Below are 18,319 nucleotides of genomic sequence, written 5' to 3' on the forward strand. Positions count from 1 at the left end.
AGCAGAGGAAAGCCTCATGGTATCACAGGAAGAGTGGGACAGGATCTGCACACAGCAATGGACAATGATAAGCTCCCCTTCCTGGAGGGAATTCAGCTGGAAGAATTGTGACTCAATTCTTTCGTACCCCAGCGCAAAGGACTAACTATTCAAATCAGACTGCCTGCTGGAGGTCCTGTGGAAACACATTAGCAAATTACTATAATATTTTTTTGGGCTGTCCCTCTGTAAGCTGTTATTAAAAAGAAAATGCACTTAAATTTTAAAATTATGTACCTGGGTGATTTGAATGGATCAGAACATGCAAAGCAGGATAAATACCCGTTAAGAGTGTTATTAGTGGGATGCAAAAAGGCCTTGACCAGAAAATGACTTAAGAAAGACAAACCAACAATAAATGAATGGATTGATATCATCTACAATATATACGTGAGGGAGAGAATTACATTTAGACTAAGGAACCAAGAAGAAAACTGGTCAAAATGGCTCAGCTATGTGTCAACTGTAAGACCTGATTTTGTATAATTGGTCTACCAATAATAAGGCCACACCCTCCTAAATTGAAAATGACTTTCCTTTTCCCAAATGCAAAATCTTTATACTTTTTGGTGTAGACGTGTATGCCCATTCAAAAACAAAGATGTAGTATACAGAAATGTATGCTGAATAAGTAGCAGTGGGTGTGGTGTGCATACATATGACTAAGTGTCTATACGTGACTACTATCTGACTGAGCTGTTGAGATAAGTAAGGGCGTGGATATATGTCTCTATATGTATATTGTATTTATATTGATTCTGCTGCCTTATGTAACACTCAGATCCTCCCCTTGTTATATGTTGTGTGCCCAGTCAGCGCATGTGTGTTGTTTTGTTTACTGAAAGAAAAATGAATAAAAATAAATAAATTACAAAAAAATTACTTTATAAAAGCTATGTCAGGTATTGCTGCAGTTTAAGTGTGAAAAACAACTCACGTTTTCTAGTGCTTCATCTAGAATGATTGCACCATAAGTAGGTACACCCATCTTGTACTCCTTCCACTGCTCAAGGACTTTCTGCACATCCTCTCCATGTGGCAACAGAAATGGACAGTGATGGAAGAGTTTGCAGCTGTCAAGGAAAATCACATCTAATGACTTCTAACATGAGAAACACATCTGGCTTCTTGCTCTGAGGGTGAGCCTGAAGAGAAAACCAAAGTACTGATGTTAAATCCCTCATTATTTGTCATAGGTGATCCTTATTACAAAAAATATATATATAAATAATAATAATAATAATATGGGTAGTTGTGACTGCATATTAAATAATGAATTCATGAAAAACATGGGGAAAAAATTATAAGGTCATTTACATCATCGTTCACATGTAAGGATATCTGCTTTGGCAAAGTCTCTTATCCCACAGTGAGGAGCTCCTGGGGTGTTCTGCATGCAGAAGTCCAGGTAGAACCAGTGGGCTAGCTCGATCTGGAAGCACACCCGAATAGCATTGTCCCTCTCCTCACTGGGGATGTGCAAGATGAACCGACTGGAGAGACACAGGAGAGACGGGATCAGGGATTATAACACGAGGGGGCTCTAGGGTAAAAATGATGCGTGTGTTACTCCCCATTCACACATAGACACTCAAACAGGTAACATGCAACAGAATACCACCACAGACTGTAAAAATATTGGACGTAGCCACCATGATGTCCCCCATTGGTTTGTGGACTGCCGTTTTGAAGCCTCGAGTTTGGCATTTTGGCTGTTGCCATCTTGGATTTCTGGAGCCATCTAATAAATGTTGCTTCATGTGTTATTTTTCTCAGTAGCCTAGTACAATATGATTGTTTATTTCCATCCAGCCACTACCTGAATCACTGGAGACAGCTACATCTGGTGTGGGGCTGAGATAGCTGCAGAGACCATGGGGAACAACCTTAATGTTGATGATATCTACCATCCACTGGTTCGGCTGAGGTGGTTTGAGGTAAAAGAGCCTTCTACCCTTCTTCATCCAGTCCCTCATCACAGTAAAAGAGGAGGACCTGCACCACCTCCACCTGCAGCATCCAGACATCGAGATCATCTTCTCTGGCACCACCAAAAGATGCAGGTGGAGGGCTGCTGCCAATCTGGGGAAGATTGGCAAGTCCCGCAGGTTTGTGAACAGTGTTTTGGCTGCACATGTTCATAGTTTAAGTGGCAGCTTTGGGCTGTTTGTGAACAATGCAGTTTATTTCACCACGAGGGGAAATTATATATTTTTTTAAAGTTTAGCTGAGTCCATTAAAGCCAAGCATCAGCAACAGTGAAATGTTCACGTCCGACAGTTTGATATAGTTTATTGTTTTCAATTATTATAGTTAATATAACCGTGCTGTTCCAAGAACATCACTAACTTAGAGAGAGGATGTTACTGGGGCAACTTTACATTCAAACACTGTCAGGTTGCCTTATTGTCTCTTTCATAGTGACCAAAGTAAACCAAGAATCTGTTAACATAAAAAGATTTCGGAACAGCTTCTTCCCCAAAACTGTGAGCCTGCTACATATAAACTGTCTCACACACAAGGCTTAAATAATGGCTCCTGTACATTTTACACCTTACCTCCATTATGTAGGGACTGCTGCAATAGCTTTTTCACTTACTGTTGCACTATCCTCACTTTATTTGTAAAGGCAGCTTTTATTCCTTCACCCATACCAAGGTTTGGACTTTACTCACTGCTGCACCATGTGCTATAAGTTATACATGAAGTATTATTTTAATAATGTGGTTTCTCATGTCAACCATTTCCACTGTCATTTATACTTGTTACTAAACTTACAGGATGTTACACTGGAAATTCAACTTCCTCTTTTCATTTTGCAAACTTGTTTTGTATCAGTTAAGTACACCTTTTGCTTGATCCACTGCTTTGCTGTCACATTATTTCATTAATCCCTTTTTCAAATTCTTTTATATATCTTCCTGGTGTCATTGATGGATAATAACATTGTTGAAATTTAAGCAGTTTTCATTTTTTAAAAAAGGTATTAATGAAGATCATGCCCTGAGTTTGTTGATGTTTTTATGGTGCATATCTAGTCAATAGCCAACATGTATAGTATTGTAGAATAGAATAGAAAGAACTTCAAGAAATTAATCCCCGAAGGGAAATTATATAACATATATACACAATATATACACATATAATGTGCAGAAACACATTGATGGCTTTGCTGGAATTTCTAATTAATTACAACGCTATTTCTATGTTAGCTTTAATCAACAACATATATGATAGAACTAATGTTGCAGTTCTTGAACATTTGACAATGAAGGACAAAACAACAGATATAACAGTTTATGTTTCCTGGTGTATTTTTAATGTAATTTATTATGACACTGAAAACACCAATTCAAAATGTCCTGTTAAGTTCATTACGAGAAATATAGTAAATCTGAAATGAATCAGACAAGAGTGTTCTGTAGTTTATAACAAATGCACTCAGTACTGTTAAATCACAATAATAGAAAACTATCATCACAAGTTACAAAAGCATTAAACACTTTTTTAGTTATAAGTGTAGTTATGATTAAAACCAATGTACATAAGCTGTACCATGCTGACATCTTGTAGGTCTAGATCAAATGAAAAAAACATACAAGGACATGCAATATTAATCACTGAAGCCAACTACTTTGAAATCAAATTGTAATTGTCAAATCTTCATTGCACACAACAGAGTTTGTATGCCTAATGAATAGTTAGGAATAATTAGGAAATACGTTCACCTGTGCAGGTGGTGACTGTGCTTTAATTAATCAATCACTTGATTCCCCTTTCATCTTTTTAAAATTGTTTTTGAAATGTTACTACTTCCATCAGCTATCTAACAACAGCAGAAATGAAGTCAAAGGAAATAAACTGAATCTCGGAATACTACTAACAGAGAATAACAAAAAAACTAGTAAAACTTGGTCTGTCAGAAGAAACTGAACTGAAGTGGCTTTCTGGCATAATCACAACCCATTTGAGAGCTCAGGATGTTGTCCATGCAGTATCCTTTCTCCACATTCCGGATGAATGGCACCAAATACACCGCTCCATACATGAGGTCTTCCCTCTGTTGGCACCAGTCATTCAGGTTTCACAGTGTGGATACATTTTGAATTACACTAAAACACAGACCCTTTTGTAAGCATGGTGGGTCACAATGAATCATACACATGTACCAGCTTGACAGGATAGATGCATGAATGTCTGATTAAGTTGAAGACTAACTACCTTGTATGGACTTACAGTATTAGGTGAACAAAACTCCTAAATTAAAAAAATGTCTTCTAAACATTGTATTGTATATAATAATGATCAACACTTCATCAATTTAAACCAGTAAGTTGCTTGATTCTTTATGAGGTATAAAAAGGGTCTCTGTACCCTGAGGTAAGAGCTGAGGTGATGAGTCTCAAAGTGTTTACAGCACAGACGTGAAGCCTTGTCAGGACTCTAGTTCTTTCTTCTCATGCTGGGCATCCCCTGGTCCACCTGGTCCACTGGCTCACCTAAAGAAAATTTGCACAGGCAAATAGATGTGTAATGGGTTTTTTTTTGTTTTTTTTTACACAAAAACATTACAGCTTAAATTTCTTAATGTTCAACAGGTCACCACTTTATTTTAGCTTAAAAGAGGTGTGGGCATCACAGTCCTCATATTCATATTCTATCTGTTGCAGTTACACTTATTTTTCATATGTAGCAGTTAAACGTAGTTTTGTCATACTACATTCACTTAAGTAACACACAATTAAGTTCAGTAGCTGTCGACATTTCTGCCTAGAGCATATCACTATTAGTCACCTGTTTTAGCAATAAACGTGGCATTAATATTTCTAAGTTACACACATACACATAATTGTAAATGCTCACAGTCTGCAACATTTTATCTCAACATTACTGTTAGCTATTCAAGTCTAGCATTGACTTTACCTTAATGTTACATTGCTTGAATGGCAAGCTTACTTGGGCTGGGCAATATAACAGATATGTACGATATATCAATATATTTTCAAGCAAGATATAAATTTAGACAACACCATCTATATTAATACATGGTCAGGTTGCGTTACATAATGCGTACCAGTGTGCATCCCTCCTCTCATCCTTCCTCTCTCACATTCTCTGCACTTATTCACTCACAAGTTCTGCAGCAACACGAAGAGAGACAGAGAGCTGCTACACTGTTTAATCTGTCTGATAATTAGTCTACAGTGTGACATTGGTCTGTATGTTGCACGTGCTACACTAAATCAGTCTGTGAGATGAATGAAATTACTGCAGCACACGTGCAATCCAGTGTTCCCCATCTACTCTGTGTGTGAGGTGGCTCATAGCGTGTTGCCTTTTTTCTTGGTAGTTGTAGTCTCTTTTGTGACATGGAGACGGCGCCTGGATGTAAGCGACAGATCTGTTTAAAAATGCAGCAACAACACAGACGTTTCATATACAAAACTTATATAACGCAGACAGTATCTCTTGCTCCTTCCTTCCCTCAGCCTCTCTGTTGATGCTGTGTGCATTAATGTGATTAATGGCCTAAAGAAATAAAAAGATGTAAATCATTTTCCAGTACTAGACTCATTTGAAAGGCTGTGGAAAATGACTTTTGATTTTTAATTGTTCTGAACTACAATGGATTTGGGCCTACTTGATACTTTTATAGTCATATTATAGTTTCATGTCCTGTGCTGCAAACCTTTAAACCTCTGTAGCTCCAGCACTTTGTGCATAAATGTTAATGTAAAGCCTTGCTATTTATTTTATATAATTTTCCATGTACATGTTGTGCAGCTGTATATTTTCAAACAAGGAAAAATCCTTTTTTGCATTTTATTTTGATCATAGTCTGTTTTCATAAAAGTACTTGTGACATCTCAAATGTGGCTTTGACTTGCAACTGAAAACATGTAGCCCATTATGTAGAAAATACCCAGATATACATCATGTATCGCCAGTCAGCCTGTAAATATCGAGATATTAATTTTTGTCCATTGCCCAGCCCTATCGCTTACATAGCATAACTTAAGCTGACTGTTGTTAATGTGGTGGAGCTTTATTTTCCAACCTCACACAGATGCTCTTTGATGAAAACTATTATCACCCTAAATTCTAACACTTATGTACTGCGTTTGGACCTTGGCTCATGCTGATTAGCAGCTACATAGTGAGATAACCAGCTAAGCTAACAAGCCAGAAAAACAACGATACATGCTAACATATATATGAAACAATAATGCAAATGTCACTTACCGAAAAAAAAAATGGTGAACTGGTGTCTTGGACAGTCAGTTGGTACAATCATCTGCAAATCAAGCCTCATTATTTGTTCGATACTTGTATGAAGAAAATCTCCGACAGACTCTGTCCAGCTGGCTCCAGCACCTCAAAACACAGTAAGGAGGTCAAGTTGAGTGGCCTGCGGTGAGGCCTAGCTGAACGCCTGTCAGTCAAAATGGCTACGCCCTTAATTATGCAGAATTTAAGCCTTAATAACATTTAAACAGGATCGTTATAAAAAATTCATCCCCTGTACAGTTGTCATGAATGATGAAATAAGCCATAGAGATCAAAACCGTTTTTTGTACTAGGCTGTAAACATGTTTATTTCTGCTGTAAATTTGGGAATTTTACCATGGGAGTTTATGGGGATTAGCTCTATTTTGGAGCCAGCTTCAAGTGACCAGTCAATGAATTGCAGTTTTTGGCACTTCCGTATTGGCTTTACTCGTCAAACCTCAAAAAACAGTCTGGCGCTGACAACCACAACAGACAGAAAGAGACTCAAAAGTTGCCCAGCAGCATGAAGAATGAAAGTTGGGAGAGACTGAGTTCAGGCAAATGTCTGCTGACGCACGGGAGAGTCAATAAATCCTGCTTATTTTGATTCCCATGTGAAACATAATCACAGAGTTTCTTTCTACTCCACTCAACTAAACAAAAAACCTAAAACAAAACAATAGCTGTTCATCGCAGTCAAGAGTTTTCAACTTCTCTGCAACAGCGGAAACAAATCGCCTGGGAAATGAGCTACTTTGTCATGTTAACACATCTACAGCTCAATGTAGCTCACATGTGGCTCAACACAGCTGAGCCACATGTGTCTTGTGTGTGTATGTCTGTGTCTGGCTAATAAAGTGATGATGATGAATGTGCAATAAAGGCCACCATAATGAATTATTTGCCAATTTGCATGATGTGAAAAACAGTGATGTGAATAAACTTGTTTAGTATAGTGTACAGCATTGCAGGAGTTACATGAACAATTCTGCTACAAATTATCAACACTGGTCAAAAACATGGCTATCATCAATGAAAAACTAACCACTTTAAATGCCAAAAGTCACACAATAAAACAAAAAAACACTAACTCATCGAGGCAGTGGTAGACAAGCAGCTCCTGTGTTCTGTGATGATAAATCACTATTTTTCTCAATGGAGTCTGGCTTTGAAGAAAGAGATGTCATGGCTTCAGTTCCCTGTTGGAAATTGCTGTCTGACAGGCAGTGAAAATACTCCCAATATAGTGTACACTTAAAGTGATAATGATTGTTTTAGGTAGAACTTTTTTGAATGGCTAAAATTTGTTTTATTGCCAACCACCTCCACATCAGTACATTGCTTAGCTTCTGTGTTGGACTCCTTTTTTTCTTTAATAAACCCTTTATTTTTTTAACACCTGTGAATAACATACATATTTACAGAACAAAAGTATTTACTAAACAAAGAAGAGAGACATTATGACACAAACAACACAAAACAAACTTAAGCTGTCAAATTGGTACTGGGAGGATGAAGTGAGTGAGTGAAACAGTATAAAGTGAAATCAGCTCTGAATGTACTGCAGAAACGGAGACCAGGAGTTATGGAATCAGGTCAGGTTGTCTTTTAGAGTTGCTGTGAGCTTTTCTAAGTTTGCATGGTCCGTCAACAGATTGGGCCATTGGTTTATTGATAATTACCTTTTGTCTTTCCAGTTGAGTAATTAAATGTTTTTTTAAGATGATGTGGGATTGTGAGTGAGGAGAGATCACCTAGAAGAGCGATGGAGGGGGACACAGGGATGCTGAGTTGAGGATCTTGGACTACAGTGACCTCTGAACAAAACCATTCAACAGGTGTACAGAGAATGCATGGAAGTGGTTGTCTATTACAGAGGGACAGTGTGTGCAGGTGTTGTTATCAGTGAAGCCCATTAGGTGCATTTTGTAGGTGGTGATATGAACTCTGTGAGGGACCTTATATTGAATTAGCTGAGTTATTGAGTTGGGTGACCTTAGCTCCCTTTCCACCAACATTTTCAGGAACTTTTATTTCCAGGAATTTATTTACCTGGGTAAAAGAATTCCTAATCTGTGTGGTTTGCGTTTCCACCGCACCTCAAAGTTCCGGAACATTTATTCAAATCAGACTGATGACGTAGATGATTCGCCGAGCGCCCTATATTTAGCTCCGCCAGCTTATTGGTTGGTAACATGGTAACGTTAGTGCTGGTAGAGAGAGGAGCGACTGTTTGTCTCAGCCAGCAGCTAAGTTTAAAAGTATTTTAAGAAAAGTGTCAAACTAAGTTGGTCTACATACAGATAGCTGTCATTTTAGCTTATTAGTAACATTTCGCTCTAAGCTAGACTAACGTGCTGTCCTTGTGTAAGACATAACGCTAGTGTCGGTGGATGAGACTGGATATTGAATATCACTGTCTACATGTTTACATGTTCATGCTTGCAGAACACATGTATTGATAAGGTATTGGCTCCTTACTCGCTAAGGTTTAATGTCGCTTACAGTAACGAGTGTAGCTGCAGCCAACTCGAGTCATTTTCAAGTTATCTTCACTTCGTTTCCACTGCGGCCGCTCGGCTGTTCACCGATTACCGTGTCATGTAGGCATGTGTGTGTGGATGTGTGTGTATGTGAAGGAGTTCAGCGCCGGCACAGAAGAACTGATACCATTAGCGCTTATTAATACTACGGTCTTTGATAATTTAGCCCCGGGGCTAATTTAGTACCGGGTTTCGGTACCCATCCTTAATCAAAACACAAATGAAGTGAAGCTTGTAGAAATTAAAGTTTGCAGTGGCTGCCCGTGACAGAATGTGCGGAACGCTGCAAGTGTGTGTTCCACCAATTAGCGTTCTTCAGCAAACAGCCCCTCCCCTCAAGAATTCCGGGTAATCTGAAAAGTCGTACCCCCCTACTAGGTATTTTTTTCAGGAAAAGTTTGGGGTTGAGGGAAAGTTTTTTCCCCAGGTAATTTTGGTGGAAACACGCCGAGATTTTTCCAAATCCCGGGTAAATGATAAAAGTTCCTGCGGTGGAAAAGGGGCTATTGCGAATGTATTGTTACCCATGATATGCCAGTTATTGTCTGATCGGTGTATATTCAAGTCAGATGCCCATTTGTCTGTTGTGATTTAAACAGTATTGTCATGATGGGAGAAGGGTTTGTAAATCTGTGATAGTAGTTTTCTGGGTTGGAAAGTACATAATTGTGATAATAATTGGGGAGTGGAGTTGTCAAAGTTGTGGATATCAATTTTCTGTCTTATGGTCTCTTTTTAACAGTGTGTACTGGTAGCGACAGTAGCGGGGTAGGTTTTATGTTTGATGGTTGATGGAGTAGCCAGAAACCTTACTGAAGCTGTTAATCAGATTATGGACAGACGGTAGCGAGGATGAGGGATTTGTTAACTGTAACAAAATATCATCCGCATATAGACTTATTCTATGATGGTGAGTATTAGTTTTAATGCTGTCACTCTGGTGTATTGCTGAGACGAGTGGTTCTATGAAGAGTGTGAAGAGTAGTGGTGATAGTGGGCATCCTTGTCTAGTACCTCTGAATAAGTTGAATGATTTTGATATTTTTCCATTGGTGATTACAGATGCTGAGGGTGTGTTATATAGAATCTTGATCCAGTTGGTGAAGTATGGGCCAAAGCCAAAGTGATTGAGGGAGGTGAAGAGAAAAGGCCAGCCTACCCTGTCAAACGCCTTTTCTGCGACTAAAGTTAGGATGATGACCAGATGTAGAATCTCAGTTTCTGTTTTTGTAAAGATGAAGTATGTTGAATAACCTTAGCATGTTTTCTGAGGAAAGTTTCCCTCTGATGAAACCAGTTTGATGCGGGTGCACAAGTGATGGGATTACAGATTCCAGTCTTAATGTCAAAGCTTTGCTTATAATTTTAACGTCAGTGTTTATTAATGATGTGGGGCAGTTTTTGCAGCATGGTGTGGGGTCTTTGTTTGGTTTTGGGATGAGTGTGATCAAGGCCGTATTCACATGGTGGGGAATTTTAAAACTATGGAGGATTTCAGAGATTAATTTGAAGAATAATGGTGAAAGAAGAGGCCAGACATGCTTGTAAAATTCTACTGGGTAACCATCTAAACCAGGGGACTTGTTGTTGGGCATGGGTAGTAGTGCTTTCTTAAGTTCATACAGGGTGAGTGATTTATCCAGAGTCTCCACTTGGGTTGTGTTGAGTTTTGGAAGGGAGACATTCCTGAGAAAAGCATTGGCTTTGATAGATGTGGTATCATGGTCAGGGGTGTATAGTTTGGAGTAGTAATGTCTGAATGTGTCATTTATTGCGGTGAGATCTGGAGTGGTGTTTCCAGAGTTGTCCTGCGATGTGATGTTGGATTTTTCAGTTTGTTGTTTCAATTGTTTAGCCAGGAATTTACCAGTTTTATAACCAAATTCAAAAGGTTGTTGAAGGAGAATAAGGAGACTGTATTCTATTTTTTTATTAAGAAGTTCATTAAGTTCGTGTTTGGTTTTGAGTAGTTCTTTGCTGATTGTGTCTGCAGGCATTTGAGAGGCTAGACTGTCCAATCTCTTCACCTCCTGCTGTAGAAAGTGTTCTCTTGCTTTTTCCTTCTTACCTCTTAAAACTGATTTTGATGTTTCCCAGAGAGTGGCTGTGGTTATGTCAGGTGTGCTATTGGTTTCTAGAAAGGATGCCCATTCTTGTTCGAAATATTTGATTAAATCTGGGTCTTTAAAGCCTCAGTGTGTAAAAATGGTGAGTAACAGTGACATCAGCGGTCAAATTCTAGATTGCTGGGCTCACTCGCGCTCACTCGCTCACCCCTCCCCTCAGGTAAGTGACGGTGGCCTCGTAGGACAGAAAGCCTTGCGCAGACAGAGATGGCATCATCCACAAGTTTTTCAAGTTTTTAAGGAGTAGGCCTATCTAGCGATGAGGTGAATATTTATTTAGGAATCTAAACCATGTTACGATATTGTAGCAACCCTGCAGTAAATGTTCTGTTATAATGTCAATGTTCTGTGAGTTAATGGCATGTTTGGGATTGAATGAGTATAGGTAGGGGGCGGGGTGCGAGTGTGACGGGGATGAGAGCTGTGTGAGTGCGCGTGCTGGTGTGTGTTTGAGCGAGCTGAAGGAGAGAGCAGGAGTGCACAGTTGGAGTTACAGCTAAGTTCTTGTTTGTTGGTTGTTTTGGCGTAGTTACGGCCAACAGTAACCTGTACTGTTCAGTAATAAACGGGGGTTTAATTGCAGAATAACTGCGTCATCCTTTCCACACGTCCTGGCGGACACTACAATATGTTATAGCTTACCAGTGAGATATAGGTTATCTGTGAGATATAACGTTATGTTAGGAGTGTTTTATTATTAGCACAGTAATGCTAAAATAACACGTTTTATCTGATAGTCACGGCACAGTGCGGCAAATATAGGTTGGTACGATTATAATATATGTGTCTCCAGAGTGTTCTTCCACAGGAGTTTTTTCCACCTGGAATAAGCAACGCCGATATTCACTTGCGTTTTGTCCCGTCCTCGCTTATCTGATCTTTTTCTTTTATTTGGTGACGTGGTTTCCCTCTTACGGGGCAAAACATATGTGTGGTCCTCCATTTAAAGTGCGACATAATCAGAAAAGTACAAAGCAGGTTCACGCAGAAGCGCCCTGGATTGAGCTTCACCTTCTCTGTCTCCAGTGACGGCAAGTTCTAGGTAAACGTCAAAGGCGAAGTGCGTACATCCCTTTCGGCCACTGTATTCAAATCTGGCGACGCAAGAGGGCAGCCTCCAGCATACCGCGCCCTGCCTGTGTATATATAGAGAAATCATTCTAAGCCTATGAGAAAGCTTCCATTTGTATGTGAATTGCATTACACTTTAGTAAATATATATTTATGAAAGCAATAGTTGATATTTGCTAATAAACAACCATGTATATTACACATTGTAACTTTAAGGAGTGCAGTATTAACGCACCATCTGGGAGGGAGGTGTGAGTGGATTCCTGGATTCCTGTTAGTAACCTGAAGGTGATAGGAGCATGGTCTGAAATAATGATACTGTGGATATTGGATTCTATTGCTCTATGTGTGAGAGAGTTATTGATCAGAAAATAGTCAATGCGGGAGTATGTTTTGTGGTATGGTGAGTAATACGAATATTCTCTATTGTTCGGATTGTGTATTCTCCAATATATCCGTCAGTCCACAATCTGACATGTATTGTTTAGTTGTAGATGAGGAGTGAAAGGGTTTATGGGAGGCTGAAACAGAGGAGCCGTCAAGATCTGTGTTTAGTACAGTGTTGAAATCACCTCAGAGAATAAAATGGGAGTTGGGAAAATTAGCTAATTCTGAAAAAAAGTCAATGAAAGAAGGTGGGAGAGTCAGTGTTGGAGCCGTAGATACTACCTATTGTTATACTGTCTTTTTCAATGTTGCCGTTGATGATAATAAATCGTCATTTCAGATCAGTCACAGTTGATTTATGAGAATGTGGTGTATTTTTGTTGATCAGAATGGAAGCAACTCATTTTTTGTAATTTTAAGTTGAATGGTATATCAGGCCAATCAAACCGGCTCTGAGTTTCTGAGACTCTGCCTCTGTGAGATGGGTTTCTTGTAATAAACAGATGTCCAATTTAAGTTTGTGTAAATAGTTCAGTATTTTGGTCCTTTTTGCAGGTGAGCTAATTCCTCTTATATTCCATGATGATATATTTAGTGTCACTGACAGTGTTACTGATATTGACACTGAGAAGAAGGTTCTGCTACATCCATGAAATTAATGAGCACACATACAACATACAAAACAGTAAAAACATGAAACCAGTGTGTGTGTGTGTGTGTGTGTGTGTGTGTGTGTTGAGTGGGGGGTAGGGAAACACAACAAAGAGAGAAAGAGAGAACAAAACAAAAAAAAGACAGCAACCCATACAGGCGGCATGTCTTACTGTGAGGACAACTGGGTGGAAGATTGATGTTCTATTTTAACCCTACACTATCTTCAGTTTGCAGTTATTGTGTTGGACTGGAAAATGATAAAAAAGCAAAACAGAACACAGCCAGACACTGATTCGGTACATGAGTAACGAAATGAATATGAATATGGAAGTAAGAATATACACCCACCTATCTAAGTCATGCCGACATACGCACATGCACACACACCAATCACTCTTACACGAGACGTACATTTTTACACATACATGTATACATGCAACCGTACACTAGAGGGTGACACGGGAGTGGATTTTCAGTCTTGTCCCATCTCACTCCCACAAAAATAATCCCATCCCGTCCCAATCCCATGATAAAGAAAAAAAAAATCCTGTCCCGTCCCAATCCCACAAGAATGACTCCTGTCCCATCCCGCTCCCGTGTTGTGTTTCAGTTACAGTAAAAAAATACAGTACATGGATCACACAATGCCTGCCTTAGTTGAATATAAACCCAAATATCACATCTAATGTTGTGTTTTGATGTTTATTGCCTAATTATTTTTACATTCACTCCACCTTGAAGCTGTTCAGAATGACAAACACATTTGATTTCTGATGTGGTCAGACAACACGTCATAAGAACCAGTACTGAGAGAGAAAAATGTCGTTAAAGTATTGCAGTAGAAGTAGTGTTTGGTTCCTCTGACTGATATTATTATATATGACATCATTAGATTATTAATACTGAAGCATCAGTGTTAGCGCAGCATGTTACTGTTGTAGCTGCTGGAGGTGGAGCTAGTTTATAAAAACTTGACTATTGTTGTTATGATTAGGCCTGTCACGATAACAAATTTTGCTGGGCGATTAATTGCGTCAGAAATTATTGCGATAAGCAATAATATTGCGTAATATTGTGCTTTTAAGACCATTTTTATTATTGTTGTAATTTTGCTGTTTTTAGACCATTTTACCAGACCTTGGTAAAATTTTGAACCGTTCGGTCCGCCCTGCACGGATCAATACGCCCTCATGGACCGCAGGTTTTCGGTTTCGCAATTAATTTTGCATTGATGCTTTACAGGCCACTGTGTGTGTGTGTGCCTATCCACAGGCTGAATCCATGGATGCATAAAGAGAATGGCTGAGTCAGCCTGCTGCACAAAAGCCCTCCCCGCCAATCACCGTTGTGGCTCCGCCCACTCACCCCCTCACACTGTTCTAAATGGAGCCGGGAAAAGTGATGCTTGCCTCACACAGAAAATAAGCGGAAAAAACAAACACAGAGAGAGACATGGCAAAGGTAAGCGGAGGAGTTGAGAGACAGAAGTTTGAAGAAGCGCCGGCTTCATACAAATCTCCGGTGTGGGATCATTTCGGTTTCACTTTTGAATAAAACGACTAGGGAGTGAAAACAGTTAAAGAGTAACTAAACCCTAAAACCATTTTTTTCAGCTGATAATCATTGTTTCTGGTTGTATAGTAGTGTTACTGACTGATCCTGCTCAAAATCTTGACAGTTTAGTGCAAACTGTTGAAAATCTACATTTTATTTTAAAAATGTGGTATGGAGTGCCCTCTACAGCTTGAAATCTGGTTACTACACTTGAATTTACATTACATTACATTGGAGGCGAATGATTCTTTTTCGAGGCGAATGACGTCACTAACCGTCCACACTAAAGCCTGCCCTCCTCCCTTTACTCCTCCCCTTACTATAAAACCATTCTGTCCGCAGAGAGAGCCGAGCCTCGGGGGGGTGTATGTGCGGCCGGGCCGCGAGGGAGGGAGGGGTGGATGGATGCGGTGGGCTGCTGCTCTGAGCCCAGGCTCCCAGAGAGGGAGAAATAGAACCGGCCGCCTTCCCTTCTGCCCATGTGACACAGTTAGGGGCGGTTTTCCAAGCCACCATCGGCACAATGAAAATAAGTCGAAGTGTGGAGCGGAGGAGAGGGACCTCTCTCCCCGCAGCGAGGGACAATCTTAACTCCGCCCCCTTCCTCAGCCGCTCGCCTGTCTCACCCCCCCCCCCCCCCCCTCTCCTTCCCTCAGCTCCGCCTATCTTTTCTGAACTTTTTGAAATCAAGCTGTGGGCGGAGTAATGCCCAGAGAGGGGGGTTTAGTTCCCCTTTAACACAAATTTCACTGTCTGCAAACGTTGCTTGAAACATGTCCAGTGTTTCCCCAACCATTATATTAGGGGGGCGCCCCGCCCCGTACCTTGTCCTTTTATTAAACAAACTAAATAGCCTTATGTCATTTATCTTATCTACACAACGACATGTCATTTCTGTCTCTACATGGTCGCGTTTACAATCCTCCTCTGCTCTCTGTATCTCGCACGGCAGAGTTCGGCCCTGATGCGCGCACGCACACACACACACACACACACACACACACACACACACACACACACACGAGCAGTCATTACGAGCAGTCATTACGCGTCGCCGCTGAAACGTTCACTTATAGCCTCTCTTTGGCGTTTGAGCAGCTTTATAAAACTCTTGAACATGTAATGGCTCCTTAATTAGCAAGTTGACTTTACATAGACAGCATATCTTTTCAATTTCTCCTGACATTGTGTTGTTTGGTTTGTTCACCGCTCCGCGACATGAAAGCCCGAATGACTGTGGACATTCCTCGCGGAGTCCGCTCTGCTTATAGTACGCCCGAGTATGCTTGTGTTGAGCGGGCGGAGGCGTTGATTCCCCCCCCGCTCTCTCACTAAGCAGCCTCCCTCTGTCTCCTCTCACTCAGCCTCGTTCAGCCTCGATCTCGTCAGCATGCTCCACACACGCACTGTCTCCACCCCACACCTCGCGATTGCATTGTCACATAAAAAAGACATCGTGAAACAACCCTTCTATCGCCGATGGCCGATCGGATCATGATATGTTAGGCACAACCCTAACATACATACAGAAGTGTACATCCTGACATACACCTATACATATACACACCACACATACAACCACTCATAGTTCAATCACCATGGTTCAGACCAATGACGAGAGCCTGGTGACGCGACATTAGACCAATAATAATCTAGTTCTTTAATTCATCAAAGATCAAAGTAAGGTGTTGAGCCCCACACTTAGCGTCAGCTCAGAACGCAGGTGCTGGTGCATTCACTGCCAGCCTGGTGACAAGCGAGATCCCAAGCGAGATCATGTCGGTCCTGAGGTAAGATTCAAATCAAATTAATCTAATTTTGATTTCTATGTATGACTGGGTATAGCTAATGTGTATACAATATTCGAAAGCAGTGGCGATATGTCCGACTTTTCTTGCTGACCATCGTCAGCAGGAGTGATGAGCAAACACTACAGCTTACTAGCTGGCTATGGTTAGCTTTAAGCATCGTGTAACATCAGTGCTTGCAAATCACTCGTAGAAGATATGGTATCGCTTAATACATTTGCATGATCTGTAAATGTATATATCTATATGTATATCTATATCTCTATGTATATACATACATATATATATGTATATATACATATATATAAATTGCGATGTCAATTTTTCCCAATATCGTGCAGCCCTGATATATATGCATACATATCCATATATATCCATAAATATATATTGGACTCTGCCTGCTTCTGTGTGCCAACTGACATCTACTGTTGGCAATATATTGACTATGTATGAGTACTTCATACAACAACAACAAAAATCCGAACTATCCCTTTAATATTTGTTGTTTGTATAAATGAGTATTAGCTAGTACTTCAGGTGCTGCTGACTTTGTGCTGTATGTAGCTGGACAGCGTGCTTGTTCTCTGTATAACCATAAAGATTGGTTAAAATTACACTGCTGGCTGATGCTTGCCCTTTACATCAGTCTGCTGTGGAGTCTGTGGGGAGACATTTCATACATTTGCGGCTAGTATGGAAGCATCATGCAACAAACACGGTTCAACATCAGCTGAGCTAACAACTACAAACACTTCACGAAGAGTGTTTGCTTAACGCTGACTCAAAATTCCTTAACGTCACATTTTTTCTGATGGTACTTAAAAGCGTAATGACCAGACAAACGACCATGGTTAGTAAAAAAAAAAAAAAAAAGGTCGGTAAAGCGCCAAGATACCTGCAAAGGTCGTCCAGCACGCCGGAGGGAATCTCCACTCTTTTTGTTTCCATGTTGGTAGAAAACATCCCGACTCTGTCTGTGAGCATGCAGCTGCAGAAGCCATAAGAAGGGGAAACTACATCCGCATTTACAGCTCAGAGGGTCCCAGCTTCATATCAGCTACAGAAAAGTAGCTAACATAAAATGAGTCCCCTGCTCTTCCACCGTGAACTACACAAAGTCAGGGCAAAGACGACCGAGGGACTCTGTCGTTTATGCAGCGTTCAAGACACATAGGACAGTAGGCTTGAGATGGGAAAAACTTCGACGATAATGCCTTGTGACCGCTCTCACCACCAACACGAGTGCATGATTAGAGTTGGTCAAGTGAGCAAATAAAGTTATTAGTGTGAGGATTCTTTACATTGACAAAATAATATATCCATTAAATTTAAGTTAAATTAACATACACTGAACGACGGACGCGGACTGATATGAGGCTTTTTCAGTTTTCAGGCACCTCCATATGATTATGTCAAATATATTGGTGATTTCAGAAAAATCTGAGTTTTGTTAATCGTCGAAATTACGACTTGGATGTTGACATGAACGCATTTTACAAGCCTGAAGCTCGATAACTGCGATGTGACTTGAACGCGGCATCAGATAACAACCGGAAGTCAGTCATCCAATCAAAAACTGAAATGACGGCCAAAGTTAACCAGGCGAAATACTATTGGTTCATCTTTATGTCTGTCAATTGACAGCCGAGAGATACTTAGCACGTTTGTTTGAGACGTGTGTGACAGTTCACGACATAGGGTGCGTCCCAAGTCTCTTATTTTTATAGTGCTACTGCAAGCTCCTCGCTTGAACCGGAAGTCGTTCGAGGTCCGCCATCTTCTAGGCCGTCCCAAGTCTCTTATTTGTGCAGCGAGGAGCTAGCGCTAGGAACTAGCATTAAGCTTTAAGCAGCTACGAGCTAGGATG

The 18,319-nt window shown here is 40.3% G+C and overlaps 1 protein-coding gene across 3 annotated transcripts in view; it reads right to left on the reverse strand.

Annotated features, from left to right (window-relative positions):
• Positions 1-17,625, reverse strand: part of dcp2 (decapping mRNA 2) — a 60,964-nt gene extending 43,339 nt beyond the window's left edge. The window contains exons 1-3 of one of the 3 annotated variants that reach the window (XM_050052711.1): positions 17,348-17,625; positions 1,381-1,532; positions 977-1,104 (exon numbers count right to left, since the gene is read on the reverse strand). In XM_050052711.1, coding sequence (XP_049908668.1) covers positions 977-1,104; positions 1,381-1,532; positions 17,348-17,436 — 369 coding nt within the window. In that variant the 5' untranslated portion in view covers positions 17,437-17,625. The remainder of the gene's footprint in view (positions 1-976; positions 1,105-1,380; positions 1,533-17,347) is intronic. The other 2 variants (XM_050052712.1, XM_050052710.1) reach the window with 2 other exon arrangements.
• Between the last annotated feature and the right edge of the window lie 694 nt (positions 17,626-18,319).

The sequence above is a fragment of the Epinephelus moara genome, chromosome 9 (assembly GCF_006386435.1).
Source record: "Epinephelus moara isolate mb chromosome 9, YSFRI_EMoa_1.0, whole genome shotgun sequence".
Lineage (NCBI taxonomy): Eukaryota > Metazoa > Chordata > Actinopteri > Perciformes > Serranidae > Epinephelus > Epinephelus moara.